Source organism: Xyrauchen texanus, chromosome 23, assembly GCF_025860055.1.
Source record: "Xyrauchen texanus isolate HMW12.3.18 chromosome 23, RBS_HiC_50CHRs, whole genome shotgun sequence".
In the NCBI taxonomy this organism is placed as follows: domain Eukaryota; kingdom Metazoa; phylum Chordata; class Actinopteri; order Cypriniformes; family Catostomidae; genus Xyrauchen; species Xyrauchen texanus.
Window position 1 is genome coordinate 2,772,933 of NC_068298.1, and position 23,657 is coordinate 2,796,589.

The window sequence follows — 23,657 nt, forward strand, 5'->3', positions numbered from 1 at the left end:
AAGTATAACCACAAGAACAATGGGCATGTTAACATCATTTTTAGTGTGTTAAGATCTCTTACAAACCTTATCTGTGTAAAGTTTCATCAAATTCTCCAACTTTGTTACCTTAACAACATAGCGGCCTATTTAACAACATTACAGCTCAAATAATTCACAAGTTTTAACAGAAGAATTAATGTAAGTGCTTTTGTAAAATTATCAACTTCAAATTTCTGCCTTTAAAACCCTCCAAAAATTGGCCCCATTGACTTCCACTGTAAGTGCCATTTTTGTTTTCTAAAGAAAAGGAGGGAGGTCAAAATAATGTATTTATTTATTTATTTATTGTTGAGTAATCAGCATTATGCCACAAATGCTGTTGACTGAGCTTAACTTGCATTGAACCCATGTACCTTTAATAAATTCTCTAACCGGAGATTATTTGATGTATGGATTCAATATGCTGCCTGTGGGCAGGTAAGGCCAGAGATTATTTAGCAGAGATGGGCCACTTCTATTAAAATGAATGGGAGAAATTGGAATGCCCAACGCATGTAGAAAGGTACAGCTGTGGCCAAAAGTATTGGCAGTGACATAAATTTTGTGTTTCACAAAATGTTCTGCTTCAGTTGTTGTGGTGTTGATTCACATTGTTTCTAGATTATTGTGCAGAGTGATCAGATGCATTTTAAATAATTGCAAAAAGCTTTATTGGCCAAATTTTTTCTCTCACAAAAACGCAAATTTCACAGTTTTTTGACCCTGGCACAAAATGACCAGCTAACATCATTTCACTAATCATATCAGCATCACCTGGGAAGATGTGAACGAGTACTAATCAGGTGAAATCACTCGATCATTCTGATTGGATTATAAGAGCAGACTGATGCTATAAAAGGAGGGAAGAAGTGCTTCCAATCATTGTGTTCTTGTTCGCAAAGGTTACCTCTAAAGAAAGACGTGCAGCCATCATCACTTTGCATCAAAATGGCCTCACATGCAAGGAAATTGCTGCAAAGAATATTGCACCTGAAAGAACCATTTACATCAAGATCATCAAGAACTTCAAGGAGAGAGGTTCAACTGCAGTGAAGAAGGCTTCAGGACGTCCCAGAGTGTCCAGCAAGTGCAGAGCTTGCTCAATATTGGCAGCAGGTTGGTGTGAGCGCATCTGCACGCACAGTGAGGTGAAGGATTTGGACTATGGCCTGGTGTCAAGAAGGGCAGCAAAGAAGCCACATCTCTTTAAGAAAAACATTAAGGTACAGACTGAAACTCTGCAGGAAGTACAAGGATTGGACAGCAGAAGACTGGTGCAAAGATATTTTCTATAATGAAGCCCCCTTTCGACTATTTGGGACATCTGGAGGATCGATAGTCTGGAGAAGAAAAGGTGAACGTTACCATGAGTCCTGTGTCGTGCCAACAGTGAAGCGTCCTTAGACCATCCATGTGTGGGGTTGCTCTTCATCACAGGGAGTGGGCTCGCTCACAATCCTGCACAAAAACACTGAATAAAGAATGGTATCAAAACATCCTGCAAGAGCAACTTCTCCCAACGATCCAGGAGCAATTTGATGATGATCCGTGCGTTTTCCAGCATGCCAGAGTGAATTGCAGAGGTTATGAAGAACAATGGTCAACATTGACTCTTTGCATATAGTGAGTGTTTTTGCCAATAAAAGCCTTTAAAAGTCACTAAATGCTTATCATTGTTTTCCAGAATACCATAGAAACATGTGATAAAATAATCTACAAATATTGACACAGCAAACTTTGTAAAACACAAAATTGATGTCACTGCCAATACTTTTGGCCACGGCTGTACAGTTAAAAGAGCCAATCACCTTTTAGATACAGACATCACCTGTCAATCAACTCGAGATTGTGCATGTGCATTAACAATATGAGGGAAATAATCACAATTTATGATTCCAGTATTGTCAAAATTGTATTGCTGATTTTAAATATGTTCTTTGATCGTAATCTTGACCGACCGTTTTTGAGATTTCGATGTTTCTCAATTCAAGTAGATTCAAGCAGCCTCCTGAGAGCGTTTCAAAGATGGCCGACAGTTTGATTGCTTTACAATGGTGAGGACTATATTACTCCATATATTCAGGCCAATCCACTCAAAGCTTATTTTCTTAACTAGTTCTTGCATTGTCGTTGGAAAAAGACATTCTCAGCACGAGGAATTAAAACGATCCAGGCCACTTTCGGAAATGCCAACTTATGCTAATCAGCTTACTTATATCACCCGTTTCCAACCAACAGAGAATAGACTTGCTTCATTGACTAAACAAACACAAATATCCATCATCTCAACTATAAATTTAATTAAAGACCCCCGGTTAAAAATGCCACACCTGGACGCAATCTCTCACGTGCCCTTTCCATTTTAATTTCCCCAGGAAGTGAATTCAGAATGTCAAGTTGAGAGGGGTAATTAGGTTTGCTACGTGTCCTTTCAGATTTCAAATGCTAATGAAGAAACCGTCTCCATGGTGCTAACACACTTCTCTAAATCGAAGTTCATCTCTCTGAGGGCCCGTGAAACGGAGGGACATGTCCCTCTCTAGACTACAGATCACGAATTAGAGGGGCTCATACAGTCATACTTACGCAATGACATCCTTTTGAAAAGAGGCGACGGAAAGATCAAATTTAGGGATCAAACTTAATCAACTTTGCTCATGTTGTACCTGTCCTGACGTTCACCTAGTAGTCAGCAATGAGGCCCCTCCTTTAACTTCATATAAATAAGCAAAGAAAATACAGTGCAAAAGACCACTTAAAGGGATTTTTAGAAGAATATCTCCACTCTGCAGGTCCATATAATGCAAGTAAATGGTGACCAAGATTTTAAGCACATAAAGGCAGCATAAATGTAATCCATAAGAGTGCAGTGGTTTAATCCAAGTCTTCTGAAGAAATCCAATCAGTTTTGGGTGAGAACAGACTAAAATGTAACTCCTTTTACACTATAAATCATGACATCAGCACGACCTTGGCACGATCATGATTTTTAGCGCGATTGCAATTCTTAGTGCTTGAGATATTCTTTTAAAAATCTGTTTGTGTTCATCAGAATAAAATAAGTCAAACACATCTGGGATGGCATGAGGGAGAGTAAATGATGAGAGAAGGTTAGTTTCTAAACTGAAGGGGTTTGTTTCAGCTAGGCACTGGCCTTTAACTTCTAGCCTATAGAACCTCTGCAGTTTGACCTTGTCCTTGCTGTAGTTGTTACTATGGCAACACCAATCCCAGTTGACTCCCTTTGGTTGTTCCTGTTAGGTTCTAAACCCGCTTCTAGATATTATGACATCACAATGGGCTTGACAAAACTGTGTTTTGTTGGAGTTTTGGTGGTGTTGCCGTCTGTAGTTTAATAAGCAGTGGTGTGTCTCTCATTTTCTCTTCTATATGAATTTATTTGTTTGATTAGTTTTATCTATTTTATCTGTTTTAGTGTTTCAACAGCTTGCTCACTTGTCTACTGATTTAAGTTTTGTCTCACTTTTTTGTTATTCTATGATTTTCTGCTCTTTGTGTATTTTTTATTGCAAGTTCTACTTCTTAATGAAACCATTTATATGTTGTTCATATCTATTGCATGTGTGTAGATGAACAGTATAGAGTCAATTGACCCAAGTTTTGGTCATCAGCAGCTGCGATGTGCTTCAGGGGTCACTGTGTCTCATTTATGAGAGGGAGATTGCAAATGGGGATACAAGTAATGAATCAATTATTGACTTGTCAGCCTGGGACCCAAGGATTTAAAGATGAACTTTACCAATTAAACATCAGAGTTATACAATGCCTTTGCAGATTATCATCAAAATGATTCACTATCTACCTCATTATATTTTTAGGATTTGTGGTTTGGTCACAGAGATGTAGAAATGATTGAGTCTAATTTAATATAACTCAGTTTATTAAATGTTATGAAAGTTATGGAGCTATAGAACTTGACATTTCAAATAGATCAGTGTATGTCAAAGCGTGGCCCAATATCCCTCTCTCTCTCTCTCTCTCTCTCTCTCTCTCTCTCTCTCTCTCTCTCTCTCTCTCTATCTCTCTCTCTCTCTCTCTCTCTCTCTCTCTCTCTCTCTCTCTGTGTGTGTAACCCCAAAAATGCTCAATGCATGCATATACATAAAACACAATTAAATTATAAAAAAACAACACATTAAAAGAAATGACAACAAATTTCAAGTCATTTCAAATGTTTTGTTTGTTGTTTTTTTAAACAGTTGAACATTGAAGACAGTTGTGAAGGGACATTATCTAAGAAACAGAAAATAATCATCAGTTGATATTTTCTGCATTCATTTACAGTTTTGAAATGGGTAGTTAGTTAAAACACCACTAGAGGTCGCCTGCATCACATGTCAACTAACACAAGGTCTTTAATGCAACTCTAGCCTCAGTAGACAACAGTAAGTTATTAGAACTTATTTATGGTTATGCAAAACATCTACATAAAACCAGAAACCAACAGAAATTCTGTAACTATAAATGGTTTTTGGGGATATTTATATGCTTTGAGTAAAACTTTAAATCATACTTATTCACCTTTTATTCTACAGTATTGTTTTTCTGATCTTTTAATGCATTTAATTCAGCTTATATGAGGGCATAGACGGCGCTGGTTCAAAATAATAAGACTAAATATTAATGATTGTCTGTTTATTTCCAAAGCATCCTGTATCTGGGCATATTTGCCCTTGAGGTCTTGAGGTTAAACTTAAGCATGTGAGCACATTTCAGAGGAAAGCAGAGATGGGTAGAGTAGCCAAAAACTGTTCTTTCCCATTCGGAAACACTCCTGGTTCTCCCGATGGCCAGTCCGCCCCTGCATTTAACATATATTACATTATTATTATTATTATTATTAATGGAAATTCTGTCATCATTCACCATCATGTTGTTCCAAAGCCGTGTGACTTTCTTTCTTCCATGCAACACAATAAGGAGATTTTAGCAGTGGCAGAGCTAGGGGGTGGCCATGGCCACCATGGACCGAAGCCTAACAACCCCATTGGCCAATTGCACCCCCTTGCAATTGCAGTTTAGTCATTTTTTTTGGTCATTTTTTGGCACAATTTAGTTCTTTAGAGGTGAAATCATCTCTGTACAAATGTACAAACTTAACATGTGCGCACACCAAGGTCACCAAACCTTTCCGGGTGTCACTGTATCCACTCACTCCACCCCCTCCCCTCGTGCCTCCATAGTCCGATGATATAAAAATGCTTCCTGAACATTTCGCTTGCTCCTGTCTGGCCACCACTTTGAAAAAATCCTGGATTTTAGACAGAATGTTAGCCTTGGTCACCATTTACTTTCAGTGAATGTGTTTTATATATTTATATATATATATTGAAAGTGAATGGTGACTGAGACTGTCAGTCCCTATCGTTCTGTATAACAGCTTTTGTGACCCAACCCAACATGTCAGCTCATATTGACAATGTGCTGGGTTCATTTAAAATTGTTTGAATTTATTTCTCCAGCAAAATCTGTATATAGAGATTTTTCTGTAAGATAAATAACAAATGTATTGTAATTTATACAGTATATGATAAGATTTGATAAGAATGAAATATACACACAAACAGTTTAGATGAAGTAAAATTGTGAGAAATTCATTAAGATCCTCAAAGTAATTATACATAATTCATAAAACCAACAAAAGAGACATGTCACACTCTCAAAGCTGACAGTACTCTGTATTCACATTGCCAGATTGTCTCATAATGGCAAATGTTGGTACAACCAATTTAAATAAAGTTTGTTTAAACTTGTTTAAAGGAATGGTAAATGAAATCCTACTTTTTCTAAGGACTTTTCAGTGAATCTTAGTGTGTGTGTGTCCAGATGCACCAAGGATCCAGCTGATTACTGGCAATTTGAGGATTGTTCATTATCTGCTACATTGCACTGTCACTTCTGGTACAAATTCATTGATTTTATTTTTGTGCTATGTTTTGATTTTACTTACTAATACACTGTAATGTTTGTCCACATGTATTAGAACTATACGGAGCCCCAGGGTTCAGGAGAATTTGGTGGAAAACAACATAAAACTGAATTGGAAAAGCTACAAAACAACAGACCACAACCCCCCTCAGCTCAACTGGTTGATTTCTCCACCAGTTTCAAAGGTGAAATCATGACCTCATCGTGATAGTAACCCCAATAGACAAGATAGACTCATAGTGAAATGCTATTTTTAGTTTTTCAAGTCCTCCTGGGGGGCTCAGATGAACGGTTTGTGAATAATTGGTTGATATTGTGTATGTATTAAGATTAAGATTCAACTTCATTGTCATTCTGCAGAGCACAGGTACAGGTGTATATCCCAACTTAGCTGGGGTCAAAGCGCAGGGTCAGCCATGAAACAGCACCCCTGGAGCAGATAGGGTCAAGGGCCTTTCTCAAGGGCCCAACAGTGTTATCTTGACAATGCTGGAGCTTGAATCAGTAACCCAGAGCCTAACCGCTGAGCTACCATTGGGTATGTACATCTGAATACATTAAAAAGAGTGTTTTAGAATCAATAGTGGCATGCACTTTATTTGTAATTAAGTTTCCAACCCCATTTTATTTGCAGATGTAACAATTGATTTTGTATTTCTTCAGAAAGTTTTCATTTGCGGATATTTCTCAGTAATCTTCAAGCTTATATGTCAGGATTGTAGGCCAACACTGATGCCCTCAAGTCCCAAATGTCTCTATGTTCTCTTCTTTCCATTGAATGACTGCACAACAAGAACTCATTGTGTTTTCTTAATGCAGTTATTCTGTAACATTTCTCTGCCTGCATTTGTGCTCTTAAGCAGACAAACTGAATTCTTTAAGCATGCGTGCTCTGCCTGGGAGAAAACAAACCAGACCCTCTTTACTCATGATTATCAGCTGATATATTTGTACTGTATATATATATATATATGTGTGTGTGTGTGTGTGTGTGTGTGTGTGTGTGTGTGTGTGTGTATATATATATATATATATATAAATAATCTCACCGACAATAGTGAGTGAGTAGAGCCGCTGCTCCTTTGCGTCGAAAGGAGCCAGTTGAGGTGGTTTGGGCATCTGGTAAGGATGCCCCCTGGCCGCCTCCCTAGGGAGGTGTTTCAGGCACGTCCAGCTGAGAGGAAACCTCGGGGAAGACCCAGGACTAGATGGAGTGATTACATCTCCACACTGGCCTGCGAACACCTCGGGGTCCCCCAGTCAGAGTTGGTTAATGTGGCTCGGGATAAGGAAGTTTGGGGCACCCTGCTGGAGCAGCTGTGCCCGCTACCCGACTTCGGATAAGCGGTTGAAGATGGATGGATGGATGGACACTGTTATGATTATTATCATATAAATATAGAGAGAAAGATATGACCAATCTACGTACAGTATATCAACTGTAGTGTCCAAGTGGCTTTTTGTGCTCTGAAATCTTTGTTTGCATGATTGTCAGTTGTGTGGATATGGGTGTGGGGCAGTGGGTGAGAGCGTGCTTTTGTTTGGATGGGTTACTGGGTAAAGATGAGGTCATATCTGCAGATGAGGTTATGCAGATTCATCAGTGTAATTTTATGTCTTTTAGATTAAAACTCAAATTATTGTCTCAAACTCTCTGATGCTAAATCTGTGTCTATTTCTCTCTTCTTCTGTTAGTACTGCAACATAATAAACTGTCCTGGCTGGATTACTGCCTGGTTTTGGTTCTGTAAAGTGATGTGGATCAGAGATAGAGCCTCTCTTTTCGTCTTGACTCAGATTTCTCTCTCCCCTGCCTTACAGCATTTAGAGACTGCACACACACACACACACACACACACCGCCTGTCCAGGCTGCTGCAGAGGACACATACAAGGCCTCTTGGCGACCGAATATGAAAGACAGAAGGTGGTGCATTGTTTAAGGGGGTAAAAAGTCATAATTATGGAGTGATATAAATTAGGATGTGAAAATTAAAAAGTATCAATAAAAATCAGAGTACTGGGTTACTTGGGCTTCTTTGCTGCCCCCTCCTCTGGAGACCGGAGCATTCAGCACCATAGACAGCGACCCGCCTCTCCGAAAATCCGTTGCCACGGTAACCGACAGCAGGTTGGGAGGGGGTGCATGATACAGGTCGCAGGGTGTAAATTGATGCACAGCTCGCCAGATCCGGGCATCGTAGTAAATGAGGACCAAACCGAGCCAATGAAATACACATAAAGAACAATGCTAAAATGTATATTACTCTATGATGTCTTTATTAACATGCATGCTGGTGAAGATGACAGTACTAATATTAAAGAGGGAATAATACATATTTTTAACAAGCTGAAAGATTTGACTGTAACAGAGGTTGTCAGGAGCTTCGAAACTCTTCACTCTAGTGTCGCGTGCGTGCAAGGCTCATGTTTCCCAGACCAGCACAGATCTGGCAATGCTCACACAAATGTGAACATGGAGGGAGGGAACACAAGAGGGGTGGGTGGGACGAGTTTGTCACGTGATCTGTGTAACTAAACCACACGGTGTCACTGTTCACCATACAATCAGACAGAAAACAGACTTGAACATAACGTCTGACTCATTTACTCGCTTAAACGATGATACAACGATTTGATTTAAATGTTGATTGAAAACAACAACAAATGAAACGTAAAAAACAATAATAATAATAATAATAATAATAGTAATGCCAAAGAGGCCTAACACTCAAACAAACTGAATGGTAGCCTACTACCTACTTTTTAGTTTTTCATAATAATAATAATAATAATAATAATAATAATAATAATAATAATAATTTTACTACATATTATTTATCCGCTATTTATTAATGTATTTCTCTATTTTCTGAAAAGCTGATTTGGAACAATATGTATTCTAAAAAAAGAGCAATACAAATAAACTTTAATGAAAACCAAAACTGAAATAACAACAACAATGAGACATAACACTAGTCTAAATATCCCTTGCCTAGAGGCCTATCAATGAAATGTACAGAAGATGGGAGAGTGATGCACACTTTTTAATTTTTTTCTCAAGCTTGTGTAAATGCATTTTGTGGTTGAAAGAATCTTTCTTTTTCACATTAACTGTACACAAGTCTGGTACAAATATTTGGTGATTTTTGTGAATACAAAGCATACTTCTCGTTATCTACCTGCAAAGAAGGGAAGTGAAAAGTGAGGGTGCACGTTGTAACATGACCATTTGACATCTTAAAAGCCTCTAAAAAATGTATATATATGTGTGTGTGTGTGTGTATGTATATATATATATATGCAACTTTGTCATATAACATAATGGCAATAAACATCCATTAACTAATTTTGGTGCATTACAGTGAACACACAACAAAGCCACAACACAATACAGGCAAATAGATAAAGACACTAATAGCAGGTTCTAATAGGGGCAGGTTGTAATCTAGTCACTTTTACAGACTTTGCAAGTATTACAAGTCTATGCAAGATATTAACTAACAGTTTGAAGGTTAAAATGATTGCATCGTTTTAAATGGACTTTCATGTGAATTTTTACTTTTGCTATGGTTAAATCAAATTTAACAAAACTTTAATTAAGTGATATCTCCTTTGTTTCGGCGTCTCCATTACAGGTCTCATGTATGATGCAGTTCTGCAGTGTGACTCTAAGTGGCGCTATAATATTAGGAATCACGCACATGCGTGTTGAGCACAATCACCTCGGAGAGTCAGTGTCAGACATTGCTTTGGCGTTTAACAATGAGCCACCACGACCGACGGAAATGCGATTTTAAATCGTTCAGTTAATTTGCGTTCTGGAATAACATAAATGAGTCGGTTGCACGTGCTTAAAGTATTTCCAATGGTGTTCAGAGGAAGCATGGCAAGAGGAAAGTCGAGAGCATGGATCAGCAAGATATTTTCTCTTATTTGTCTGTTGTTTTATTCCGAAGGACGCGCCGCCCAGATCAACTATTCCGTTCAAGAGGAATCTAAAATTGGAGTTACTGCAGGGAATATTGCAAAAGATTTAGGAATTGATGCGACTTCATTGAACAACCGGAATCTGCGTATAGTTGCGGGGATAAAGCAAGAGCTCTTTCGGGTAAATCACGATGACGGCGCTTTGTTTGTGAACCAGAGGATAGACAGAGAGGAGCTGTGTGCTAAAACCAACCCTTGTCTCATTCACCTGAAAGCAGTCATCGAAAATCCACTGGAGATGCATAAGATATCAGTTGACATTATCGATGTCAATGATAATCCACCTGGTTTCCTGGATGAAAAATATAATTTGGAAATACTTGAATCTGCCACGACAGGAGCTCGATTTCAGTTAGAAACCGCCCACGACCCAGATATAGGCACAAACGACTTGCAGTCCTATAAACTGAGCCCAAATCTATATTTTCGCTTAGAAACAGAGGACTTGGGGGATGAAGGTAAGATTCCCTTCCTCATTCTACAAAAACCTCTTGACAGAGAAAATAATGCAAGGCATAATCTAATATTAACCGCGACTGACGGTGGCAAGCCGCAGAAATCAACTACTTTAAATATTACTATTGTTGTGTCAGATGTTAATGATAACGCCCCCATTTGTAACAAGCAAAAATACACAGTCTTGGTGAAAGAAGATGCTCCGGAGGGCACATTTCTATTGCGCGTCAATGCTTCAGATTCAGACGAGGGAGTCAACGGGCAAATAGAATACTCGTTACGGAACAAATTTAGGAACGGAGCATCTGAGGTTTTCGATTTAGATGCTTTGACGGGGGAGTTAAAGATAAAAGCTGAGCTAAATTTCGAGGAAAGTCAGGTTTATGAGCTTAAAATATTGGCTGCGGATAAAGGCGCCGTGTCCCTCTCTACCCAGTGTAATGTGCTTGTTAAAGTTGAGGATGTTAACGACAACCGGCCTGAGATTGAAGTCACCTCACTATATAGCCCCATTCCTGAGGATGCGCCTCCTGGGACAGTCGTAGCTTTGATGGGAGTTACTGACCTGGACTCAGGTATGAACGGGAAGATAATTTGCTCTCTCCCTAAGGACATCCCCTTTGACCTAAAGCCGTCCTCTGATGGCAACTTTTATTCTTTGCTAACAAAGGAATACCTCGACAAAGAATCGAAATCGTTTTATGACGTTACAATAACAGCCAAAGATTTAGGGAATCCACCACTGTCATCTACAAGACTGATTCATGTCGAGGTCACAGATGTTAACGACAACAGTCCTGTATTTATTCAAAACCCCTACACCTTCTACGTAGTTGAAAACAACAAACCAGGAATCGCCGTTTTCTCGTTACATGCAGATGATTTAGACGGAGGTGAAAACGCACGAGTCTCCTACTCAATTGACCGCGCGCATTCAGACCAAAGCATGACATCTTTCCTGAACATTAATGAGATAAATGGCACCGTTTACTCATTGAAGAGCTTTGACTTCGAGTCTCAGAAAACATTCAAGTTCTTTGTCGTGGCCAAAGACTCTGGAAGTCCGTCTCTGAGCAGTAACGTGACCGTGAACGTGTTTATTCTGGATCAGAACGACAATGTTCCGGTGATCTTATATCCGGTCAGTGCTAACGGTTCTGCTGAGGGTGTGGAGGAGATTCCCCGCAATGTGAACGCGGGTCATTTGGTGACTAAAGTCCGAGCCTATGACGCAGATATCGGATACAACGGCTGGTTATTATTTTCACTGCAGGAAGTTAGTGAGCACAGTCTCTTTGGTTTGGACCGCTATACAGGACAGATAAGGACCCTTCGCTCATTCACAGAAACAGACGAGGCCCAGCATAAACTGGTCATACTGGTCAAAGACAATGGGAACGTGTCGCTCTCAGCAACAGCGACTGTGATTGTCAAAGTTGTGGAGCCCAAAGAGGCTTTTGCAGCTTCTGATGTGAAAAACGCAGTAAAAGACGAGGAGGAAAACCACGTGACATTTTATTTGATCCTCACTTTGGGCTCGGTTTCAGTGCTTTTTTTCATCAGTATCATCGTGTTGATTGTAATGCAGTGCTCCAAATCTACAGACTGTTCATCCAAGTATTTACAAGAGGCAAATTACGACGGGACTCTGTGTCACAGCATCCAGTACAGATCTGGAGACAAACGGTACATGTTAGTTGGACCCAGAATGAGTCTCGGTTCTACTATAGTCCCGGGCAGTAATGGGAATACTCTAGTGATACCAGATCGCAGGAGCAGGAGAGATTCTGGAGAGGTAAGGTGCATATTTACTATTAGCTGAATGTTGGGTTGTCATTGTCTTCTTTTAATGTGTCGAAGAACACTTATCGAGGAGCTGTTCGAGGTGCTGAAATGCTAAGTATATTAATTTACATGTATGCATTTGGCAGACACTTTTATCGAAAGAAACTTCCAGTGCATTCAGGTTATACATTTTATCAGTATGTTTGTTTGTCTGTGAATTGATCCCAGGACGTTGGCGCCATGCTTAACCGGTTGAGCCATACCAAATGAACAGACATCATTTAAAGGGATAGTTCAACCAAAAATGATACTGTTATTATCATTTACTCTCCCTCATGCCATCCCATATGTGTATGACTTTCTTTCTTCCGCAGAACACAAATGAATATTTTTGCAGAATATCTCAGCTCTGTAGGTCCTTGCAATGCAAGTGAATGGAGGCCAGAAATCTATAGGTCCAAATATCACAAAGGCCTCATAAACGTTATACAGAGGTGTAATAAATGCTTCAAAAGTGATCCAATTGGTTTTGGGTGAGAACAAACCAAAATATAACTTCTTTTAAATTCTCTTGATACAATCATGGTTTCAAGCTTGATTAAACTTCCTAGTGCTGGGCAAAGGCAGAGCACTTGATGGAGCTATTGGAAGTGTAATTACCAAGGAGACAACTGTCAAGATTCACAGCGACAAAGGAATTACATGTTGGTCTGTTCAAGACATTGATTAAACCACTAGACACATATGGATTCATTTTATGATGTTTTATGTGATATTTTGAGTTTTGGCCACCATTCACTTGCATTGTATGGACCTACAGAGCTGAGATATTCTTCTAAAAATCTTAGTTTGTCTTCAGCTCAAGACAGGAGGTCATGCACATCTTGGATGGCTTGAGGGTGATGAGTTTTTGGTGTACTATCCCTATAAGGCTCCTTTGGAATCAAACCCATGATCTTAGCATAGTTTGCGCCACGTGTTGCAAGTTGAGCAACAGGAACTTAATCGTTCTAGACCTAAAAACAGGAAACCCTAATGCTTCCTATAACCAATAGCATCAATGATATGCGTCATTGACTGCTATATTCTCAGTTAACCTCATGATGTCAGTATTACACCAGGACACTTTATGAATCACAGCTCCTCGCCTTAAAGATGATTTGCGTCACGCAGCGTGCACCTCTCCTCCAAAAGCACAACGATAGTTGCGTGGTCTGGTTAAAGATGCATGGTAGTCGATGTGGTTTATGTTGATCAGTTTAATTATAATGAAACATTTTACGGAGGATTTGATTGTGACGAAATCGGAAATTCCCCAATCTGTCTTGCGGTTTTAAGCATTTGATTCATGATGGAACACCGAGGACAAAGGCGCAGATGGGAGTACTGGTGGATTTCTTTGTGTTTCTCTATTCTGCTATTCTTCGGACAGCAGGTTTCAGCTCAGATAAAATACACGATTCCAGAGGAGGTAAAAGAGGGAACCGTCGTGGGAAATATCGCTAAGGATTTGGGCCTTGAAATCAGTTCTTTGGAGGACAGACGATTCCGTATCGTTTCTGGATCTAGTGACGATTTATTTAAGGTAAATCAGAATGGCGTTTTGCATGTTCATAGAAACATCGACCGAGAGGCGCTGTGTAGAAGTAATAGCGCGTGCCCGATAAACCTGAAGATTGTCGTTGAAAATCCTCTAGAAATACATTATATTGGAGTGGAAGTGACGGATATAAATGACAATTCACCCACTTTTAGAGAACATGAGAAACGATTGGAGATTTCAGAATCGACAGCTCGAGGGACGCGCTTTCAGCTTAAGGCTGCGCGCGACCCGGATGCAGGAGTCAATTCTATTCGTTCATACAAATTAACACAAAATGAAAACTTTGATCTGGAAGTGAGAGATCAGGGAGAAGATAAACTGCCATTTTTGGTTTTGCAAAAGCCTCTTGACCGCGAGATCAATGATGAATATCATTTACTTTTAACAGCAATCGACGGTGGGAATCCACAAAGATCAGGGACACTCAATATTACAATTAATGTTCTTGATATCAATGACAATAGACCTGTTTTTGGTCAAGATATGTATTCTACCACGTTAGAAGAAAATATTCAAATCGGAACACTGGTCGTTCAGGTACAAGCAAGTGATCGAGATCACGGCCTAAATGGAGAGGTCACTTACATGTTTGGCAGCGATCAGAACCCAAGAGTCTATGAACTATTTAGTTTGGATAAAGTGACAGGTGACATTCGTGTTAAAGGCAATGTGGACTTTGAGGAGAATTCAGTTTACAAACTTGATGTTCAAGCATCTGATGATGGTCAGCCGCCTATGACAACCGATTGTAGAGTAGTCATACACATTTTGGACACGAACGATAATAAACCCGACATCGATGTGACGTCACTATCGAACGTTGTACCCGAAGATTCTAAACCGGGTACTGTGATCTCTCTCGTTAGTGTTGCTGACAGAGACAGTGGTGTTAACGGCAAGGTTGTGTGCTCTCTTTCAGAAAACGTCCCATTTGAATTAAAACCCTCGGTTCAGGAAAACATGTACTCTTTAGTGACTAAAGGGCGCCTGGACCGTGAAATCATCTCACATTATGACATCACAATAACAGCGACTGATTTGGGTCAGCCTCCACTGTCCTCTTATAAAACTCTGAGCGTGCAGGTATCAGATTTTAATGACAATCCACCTGAATTTACCCTGAATCCCATCGAATTATATATAAGAGAAAACAACGCTGCAGGTGCGTCCATTCTCACTCTGAGTGCTTTTGACCAAGACATAAATGAAAACTCTATGATTTCATATCAAATCATTAAAGGGAATGGGACAAAAAGTGACATGACACCTTTCCTAAATATTCATTCTGAGACAGGCGCAGTTTATGCGCTGAAAAGTTTTGATTTTGAGACAGACAAAAAGTTTCAGTTCCACGTGCTCGCTACCGACTCTGGAAGTCCGTCTCTGAGCAGTAACGTGACAGTGAACGTGTTTATTCTGGATCAGAACGACAATGTTCCGGTGATCTTATATCCGGTCAGTGCTAACGGTTCTGCTGAGGGTGTGGAGGAGATTCCCCGCAATGTGAACGCGGGTCATTTGGTGACTAAAGTCCGAGCCTATGACGCAGATATCGGATACAACGGCTGGTTATTATTTTCACTGCAGGAAGTTAGTGAGCACAGTCTCTTTGGTTTGGACCGCTATACAGGACAGATAAGGACCCTTCGCTCATTCACAGAAACAGACGAGGCCCAGCATAAACTGGTCATACTGGTCAAAGACAATGGGAACGTGTCGCTCTCAGCAACAGCGACTGTGATTGTCAAAGTTGTGGAGCCCAAAGAGGCTTTTGCAGCTTCTGATGTGAAAAACGCAGTAAAAGACGAGGAGGAAAACCACGTGACATTTTATTTGATCCTCACTTTGGGCTCGGTTTCAGTGCTTTTTCTCATCAGTATCATCGTGTTGATTGTAATGCAGTGCTCCAAATCTACAGACTGTTCATCCAAGTATTTACAAGAGGCAAATTACGACGGGACTCTGTGTCACAGCATCCAGTACAGATCTGGAGACAAACGGTACATGTTAGTTGGACCCAGAATGAGTCTCGGTTCTACTATAGTCCCGGGCAGTAATGGGAATACTCTAGTGATACCAGATCGCAGGAGCAGGAGAGATTCTGGAGAGGTAAGGTGCATTTTATATATATTTTTAAGATGTTTTAATTAGCTAATTTTGTTGTACTCATTTTGCCTCTGGTAAAACAATCATATTGATTGACAAGATCTCCATTGTTTATTCACTCTGTCTGTCTGCAATATCCTTACGTAGTCTCAAGTTGATTGATTGATTGATTTATTTGTCCTCGAGAGGAAATTTGTTTCCACCATAGGTGCGTACATAATACAGACACACATGTATAACATATTAGAAACATCAACATATAAACATCTACAAAAAAAAAAAAAAAAACAGAGACAGAGACAGAGAGCATACCTGACGTATCAAAGGCTGATTTCCTATGTATTTAGAGCTCGTATAGATACAGGAACAAAACTCTTACTGAACTTGGCCTTCCTACACATCGGTAACCTAGGATAAAATACTTGTAAAGTGGGTGTTCTGAGTCATTTAAGATTTTTTGTGCCTTTCGCAACGTGAATGTCGAGACACTATCCGATAAATTGGGGGTAGGGATACCAATAATTTTACTTGCTAAATGAGTTATCTTTAAGAATTAAAGTTCAAGTGACAAAATGCCATTAAGATATATATATTTTTCATAAGTGCGAATTCAGAGTCCTTATAATCATATATCATCAAATTGTTCATTTTCAAATATGTTACTACACGACATGACCTCATAATGCCTAATGAATACGCAACTGTCAAGACGCTTTTACATTTGCCGGGAAAACTTTTAAAATGTTTCGGCCTTATTCAACAGAAATGAAGTATGGCTCTGTTCGGAATGACAGTCTATTATCATAGTGGTCTTACTATTGCTACATATATGCATGCGTCAAACGCGTCCGTACACCTGAAGCAAAAATAAATACAAAATCAAACACAAAAGTTCGCACATAAAAACCTTATTTTTACGGTTTGTGTAATCATTTTTTCGCGGGGAGCTGTTCAGGGTGGTGGCGCTGAAATGTGCTGTCGGGCAATTTTGATTGGACGGTGTGGAGTTACGGTATTTGTATTTGATTGGACAGTGTGTGTGTGTGTGTGTGTGTGTGTGTGTGCGCGCGCGCTACATATCCTGTAGTTTTAGTGATTAAATAAGTGTTATCTATTATGTTTTGTGTTGTGATTTAAATGTATCTTTGTATAATCAGCCCATGTCTGCGAGAAGGATTTAACATTAGCTCGCTGCATTTCTGCTACAGTTAAAGTGGATAAAAAATGTCTTAAAGTCTTCAGACCCTGCTGTAGACCTCATGGTGTCAGTATTTCACAAGAAAACTGATTTGGTCACGGACCTCCTTGTTTGCGTCACGATGGTTTTTAACCCAGGCTGGATTGCACTGACTGGTCTGTGAGCCTGAGGTCGATACAAGGGATTATTTGCGTGATATTCGATCAAGAGATGTTCTCATATTCTTCTCGGAAGCATTTTAAGAGGTTCATGCGGTGATCGTACTAAGAGCAATTGCAGCCTACTTTAATTCCTTAGACGATGCGTTTTAGTATGGATGCCGGAGAACAAAGGCGCAGATGGGAGTACTGGTGGTTTGCTCTGTGTTTCTTTTTGCTGCTGTGTTTTGGACGGCAGGTTTCAGCTCAGATAAGATACACTATTCAAGAAGAGGTGAAAGAGGGAGCTATTGTGGGGAATATTGCTAAGGATTTGAGTCTTGATGTCAAGACATTGGTGGACAGACGATTCCGTATCGTCTCCGGATCAAATGACGCCCTTTTTCAGGTAAACCAGAACAATGGCATCTTGTATGTGCACAAACGAATCGACAGAGAGGAACTTTGTGATGGTATTGTTGCTTGTTTGATAAGTCTAAAAACCGTGGTTGAAAATCCACTTGAAGTTCATTATGTGGAAGTTGAAATCACTGACGTAAATGACCATGCACCCGGTTTTGCTGATAAAGATGTGGTGTTAGAAATAGCAGAATCAACCCCACCGGGTGAGGACATTCCGTTGCAGGAAGCACAGGACCCCGATTTTGGCCTGAATTCTGTTCGCTTTTATAAACTGAGTCAAACCGAGAATTTTGAACTTGAGCTTCGCGAGAACGGGGGAGACAAAAAAGTCCCAATCTTGAAATTACGTAAAATGCTTGATAGGGAGCGTCAGATAAAACACAGTCTAACACTGACTGCGATTGACGGTGGGAATCCACCACGATCAGGGAGTGTAATTATTAACGTCACAGTTCTGGACGACAATGACAACAGGCCTAAATTTAGCCAAGAGGTTTACTCTATTACCTTGCAAGAAAACGCTCATGTTGATACTCTTGTCATTCAATTGAATGCCACTGATTTAGATGAAGGCCAGAATGCCGAAATTATTTATTCGTTTATTAAAAATATCGAAAGACTAGTTTACAACACTTTTAATTTGAACAATACTACAGGGGAAATCCGAGTGAAAAGCAATGTTGATTTTGAGAAAAACGATGTTTACAGAGTTGGTGTTATAGCGGCAGATAAAGGGCAACCACCGAAGACAAGCAACTGTAGAATTATCATTAAAGTGATTGACGTAAATGACAATAGACCAGAGATAGACGTTACTTCGCTGTCTGATGTCGTTCCTGAAGATGCTAAACCTGGGACGGTGATTGCGCTTGTTAGCATAACCGATAAAGATTCGGACGTCAATGGCAAAGTTGTTTGTAGAATATCTAACAATGTGCCTTTTGAACTGAAGCCGTCTTTTAAAGAAAATATGTACTCTCTTGTGACAAGCGCAAAGCTAGATAGAGAGCTTGTGTCTCATTATGATGTCACAATAAGATCCACAGATCTTGGTCAACCGCCTCTGTCCTCGGTCAAAACACTGACAGTGCAGATATCAGACGTGAACGATAACGTGCCTGAATTCCCTCGCAATCCGTTAGAACTTTATCTAATGGAAAATAATCCCCCAGGCGCATCAATTTACTCTGTTAGCGCCATCGACAAAGACCTGAATGAAAATGCTGCGATAACTTATCAAATAATTAGAGAAGATGGAGGAAAAAGTCACATTGCACAATTCCTCAATGTCAATTCGGATAATGGAAATATATATGCGCTTAAAAGTTTTGACTATGAAACGGTAAAAAAGTTTCAGTTCCACGTGCTCGCTACCGACTCTGGAAGTCCGTCTCTGAGCAGTAACGTGACAGTGAACGTGTTTATTCTGGATCAGAACGACAATGTTCCGGTGATCTTATATCCGGTCAGTGCTAACGGTTCTGCTGAGGGTGTGGAGGAGATTCCCCGCAATGTGAACGCGGGTCATTTGGTGACTAAAGTCCGAGCCTATGACGCAGATATCGGATACAACGGCTGGTTATTATTTTCACTGCAGGAAGTTAGTGAGCACAGTCTCTTTGGTTTGGACCGCTATACAGGACAGATAAGGACCCTTCGCTCATTCACAGAAACAGACGAGGCCCAGCATAAACTGGTCATACTGGTCAAAGACAATGGGAACGTGTCGCTCTCAGCAACAGCGACTGTGATTGTCAAAGTTGTGGAGCCCAAAGAGGCTTTTGCAGCTTCTGATGTGAAAAACGCAGTAAAAGACGAGGAGGAAAACCACGTGACATTTTATTTGATCCTCACTTTGGGCTCGGTTTCAGTGCTTTTTCTCATCAGTATCATCGTGTTGATTGTAATGCAGTGCTCCAAATCTACAGACTGTTCATCCAAGTATTTACAAGAGGCAAATTACGACGGGACTCTGTGTCACAGCATCCAGTACAGATCTGGAGACAAACGGTACATGTTAGTTGGACCCAGAATGAGTCTCGGTTCTACTATAGTCCCGGGCAGTAATGGGAATACTCTAGTGATACCAGATCGCAGGAGCAGGAGAGATTCTGGAGAGGTAAGCTGAATTTTTACTGTTGAATATGTGCGTAAGGCTGACATTTTTCTTTTTGTAAAATGACTGAGAATGTCATGAAAAATGCGCGTTGTCTTATTGATGAGCTGTCCGAGGTGCTGAAATTAAAGATAGGCTATAGACTATGCATTTGGCAGACGCTTTTAACCAAGAAATTTGCAGTGCATTCAAAGTATGAATTTTATCATTATGTTTGTGTGTTTGTGAATCGAGCCCATGATGGTATTGCTCGCGCCACGCTTGCTTACCCAGTTGAGCCACAGTAACACTGTAAACGCATTGTGTAAAATACCTACTATGTTCTGAGTTCCTTTCATAAATTATCATTGCAAATATATCACTATATATAAATATTATTCCTATATCAATCACAATAACTGCATTGCAGCGTATGAAATTAGTCTTGATTCTCGAGAGGTAAGAATGGCTAATGATCAAATATAAAGATGTTTTATGTTTGTTTGTATGCAGAGTAAATATTTCAGATTTTGTTAAATATATATTTTTTATTTTATATTTGATTAATGGATCATATGGTTATTTTAGAAAGGATTATTATTTGGATGTGTGGTGTCGTTTTGGAGAGACAGAAAGAAAGAGTTGTGTTGGGTAGAGTTCGGCAATGAACTTGAGAGAATAAATACGGGGGATCGTTCGAGAACATACGAAATATCCAACTCGTCAATTATGTACGAATTTTCATGAAATCGGTTTGGAGGAAATGATTGAGGAAGAAATCATCAGTTTTAAGGCCAAAACAAACAAACAAAAAAATCTCCCACAAATATTACAATAGATTTAAAATGCTAATTTAGGTGGAATATTTTTGTGCCTGTTTTTTTTTAATTAATTTATTTTTAAATTACTTACGTTTTTTTTTCTTGATGAATCACTGTCTTCGATGTTGTTGATATGAAGTTGCATTTGAAAGTCGAAGTTTGTGTCTCGGCTCTCCATATATTTTAGGCATCGGGTGCGATCTGTGATTGAAGTACTATTTCAACTTCGAGATATTGTTGGAATACATCTAAATGAGCTGATTTAGTTTTTTTTGCAAAGAATGAGTGACATGCATAGGAAAGCTTATGCCTATGTACACATTATAGAGAGTTGTTTTTCCGTTGCTGAAACCCTTTTATCTTTTAAAGCCTTGCAGTGGCAGCTGAGAAAATACAATTCTCTCGGACTATATATGTCTAAGTCATCTAGTTTTAAAGCCCTTTATTTTTGCATTACCGAATCCACTCCACACGGTGTCAGTATTACTCTAGGGTACTGTTCAGTTGTAAGCCCTACCCCATCAAATAAAGAGAACGTAACAGTGTTTTATTCAGACAGAGGGACAGTGTTACCGTGCGTTTGAAGCAGAGTGACGGTCAGTTTTGTCGTACAGTTATTTTGCATGCTCATTACTCGATTATGTACTTGAAATCAGATATCAGGAAGAGCTAGTGATTAATAAGTGGAGCATTTGTAATCAGAAATGACCCGAATATCGTTATTTGCGATGGAAGCCGAAGGACAATGGAAGAGACGGTCATGCTGGTGGATTACACTCACGTTTCTGCTGTGCTCAGGGAAGCTGGTTACGGCTCAGATAAAATACACCATCCCAGAGGAGGTCAAAGTGGGAACTGTTGTGGGAAATATTGCTAAGGATTTGAGCCTTGATGTCATTAATTTAGTGCACCGACGGTTCCGTATCGTTCCAGGGCCTGATGACGGTCTTTTCCAGGTAATGCAGAACAAAGGCGAGTTGTATGTTAATAACAGGATCGACAGGGAGCAGCTGTGTGATGGAAACCCTGTTTGTTCGATCAATTTGAAAAGCGTCATTGAAAACCCTTTGGAGGTGCATTACATAGAAGTGGAAATAACCGATGTAAACGATAATCCACCCATTTTCCCCAGATCGGAGCAGCATTTTGAAATAGCTGAACATACACTGTTGGGAACACGTTTTCAAGTCCAGACTGCCCGAGACCCTGATTTGGGAATGAACACGGTTCGATACTATAAATTAAGTCCGAATGAACTATTTGACATCGACGTTCGGGAAAGGCATGCCATAAAAACACCATTTTTAGTTTTAAAGAAAGTGCTGGACAGGGAAAGACAGAGCAAACATAGACTCACGCTGACAGCTACAGATGGTGGAAACCCACCAAAATCAGGTACTCTTAACATCACCGTTATTGTCCTAGATGTAAATGACAATCGTCCCGTCTTCAGCCGGGAATCATACTCCGCAACACTCCGGGAAAATGCACCTTTGGGCACCATCGTGATTACAATTAACGCAACTGATCAAGACGATGGAATAAATGGAGACATTGAATACACTTTAGGCGCAAATTTGGATGGGAAAATCCACGACCTCTTTAGCCTTAACAAAATCACAGGCGAATTACAGGTTAAAGGGGGTGTAGACTTTGAGGAAACTGATGTATTTAAATTAGATGTGCAAGCATCAGATAAAGGCCAGCCTCCTCTGATAGCTGAAGCAGAACTCAGCATTAAAGTTATAGATGTTAATGATAACTCGCCTGAAATTGAGATAACATCACTTTCCAATGTTGTATCTGAAAATGTGAATCCTGGGACAGCCATAGCCTTAATCAGTGTTTCAGATAAGGACTTTGGTGTCAATGGAAATGTTATTTGTACATTACCCCAAAATATACCCTTTGAGCTGAAATCATCATTTAAAGAGAACATTTACTCGTTAGTGACCAAAGGGCGGTTAGACAGAGAAGTAACCTCTGGTTATGAAATCACTATAACGGCCACTGACTTGGGACGTCCACCTCTGTCATCTTTTAAAACATTAAACATACAAGTCTCTGATGTGAATGATAACGTCCCAGAGTTTATTCAGATTTCATTTGAGCTCTATTTACCTGAAAACAATGCACCTGGAGCTTCCATATTCTCCATCACTGCCTTTGACAAAGATTTAAACGAAAATGCTGTAATTGTGTATAATCTAAATCAAGGCGACGTGACATCTTTTCTAAACATTAATTCGGAAACTGGAAATATTTATGCACTGAAAAGTTTTGATTTTGAAACTGGAAAAACGTTCAGTTTCCAAGTTGTTGCCACCGACTCTGGAAGTCCGTCTCTGAGCAGTAACGTGACCGTGAACGTGTTTATTCTGGATCAGAACGACAATGTTCCGGTGATCTTATATCCGGTCAGTGCTAACGGTTCTGCTGAGGGTGTGGAGGAGATTCCCCGCAATGTGAACGCGGGTCATTTGGTGACTAAAGTCCGAGCCTATGACGCAGATATCGGATACAACGGCTGGTTATTATTTTCACTGCAGGAAGTTAGTGAGCACAGTCTCTTTGGTTTGGACCGCTATACAGGACAGATAAGGACCCTTCGCTCATTCACAGAAACAGACGAGGCCCAGCATAAACTGGTCATACTGGTCAAAGACAATGGGAACGTGTCGCTCTCAGCAACAGCGACTGTGATTGTCAAAGTTGTGGAGCCCAAAGAGGCTTTTGCAGCTTCTGATGTGAAAAACGCAGTAACAGACGAGGAGGAAAACCACGTGACATTTTATTTGATCCTCACTTTGGGCTCGGTTTCAGTGCTTTTTCTCATCAGTATCATCGTGTTGATTGTAATGCAGTGCTCCAAATCTACAGACTGTTCATCCAAGTATTTACAAGAGGCAAATTACGACGGGACTCTGTGTCACAGCATCCAGTACAGATCTGGAGACAAACGGTACATGTTAGTTGGACCCAGAATGAGTCTCGGTTCTACTATAGTCCCGGGCAGTAATGGGAATACTCTAGTGATACCAGATCGCAGGAGCAGGAGAGATTCTGGAGAGGTA

The 23,657-nt window shown here is 40.0% G+C and overlaps 2 protein-coding genes across 2 annotated transcripts in view; both read left to right on the plus strand.

Annotated features, from left to right (window-relative positions):
- Positions 1–17,419: 17,419 nt before the first annotated feature.
- LOC127663416 (protocadherin alpha-8-like) lies at positions 17,420–19,795 on the plus strand. Its single transcript, XM_052154999.1, has one exon. The coding sequence runs from the start codon at positions 17,420–17,422 to the stop codon at positions 19,793–19,795; it is 2,376 nt and encodes a 791-aa protein (XP_052010959.1).
- A 1,516-nt stretch (positions 19,796–21,311) lies between these two features.
- The window catches only part of LOC127663207 (protocadherin alpha-2-like), a 3,681-nt gene continuing 1,335 nt past the window's right edge, over positions 21,312–23,657 (plus strand). The window contains exon 1 of the mRNA XM_052154712.1: positions 21,312–23,654. Within this exon, the coding sequence (XP_052010672.1) occupies positions 21,312–23,654 (2,343 nt within the window). The remainder of the gene's footprint in view (positions 23,655–23,657) is intronic.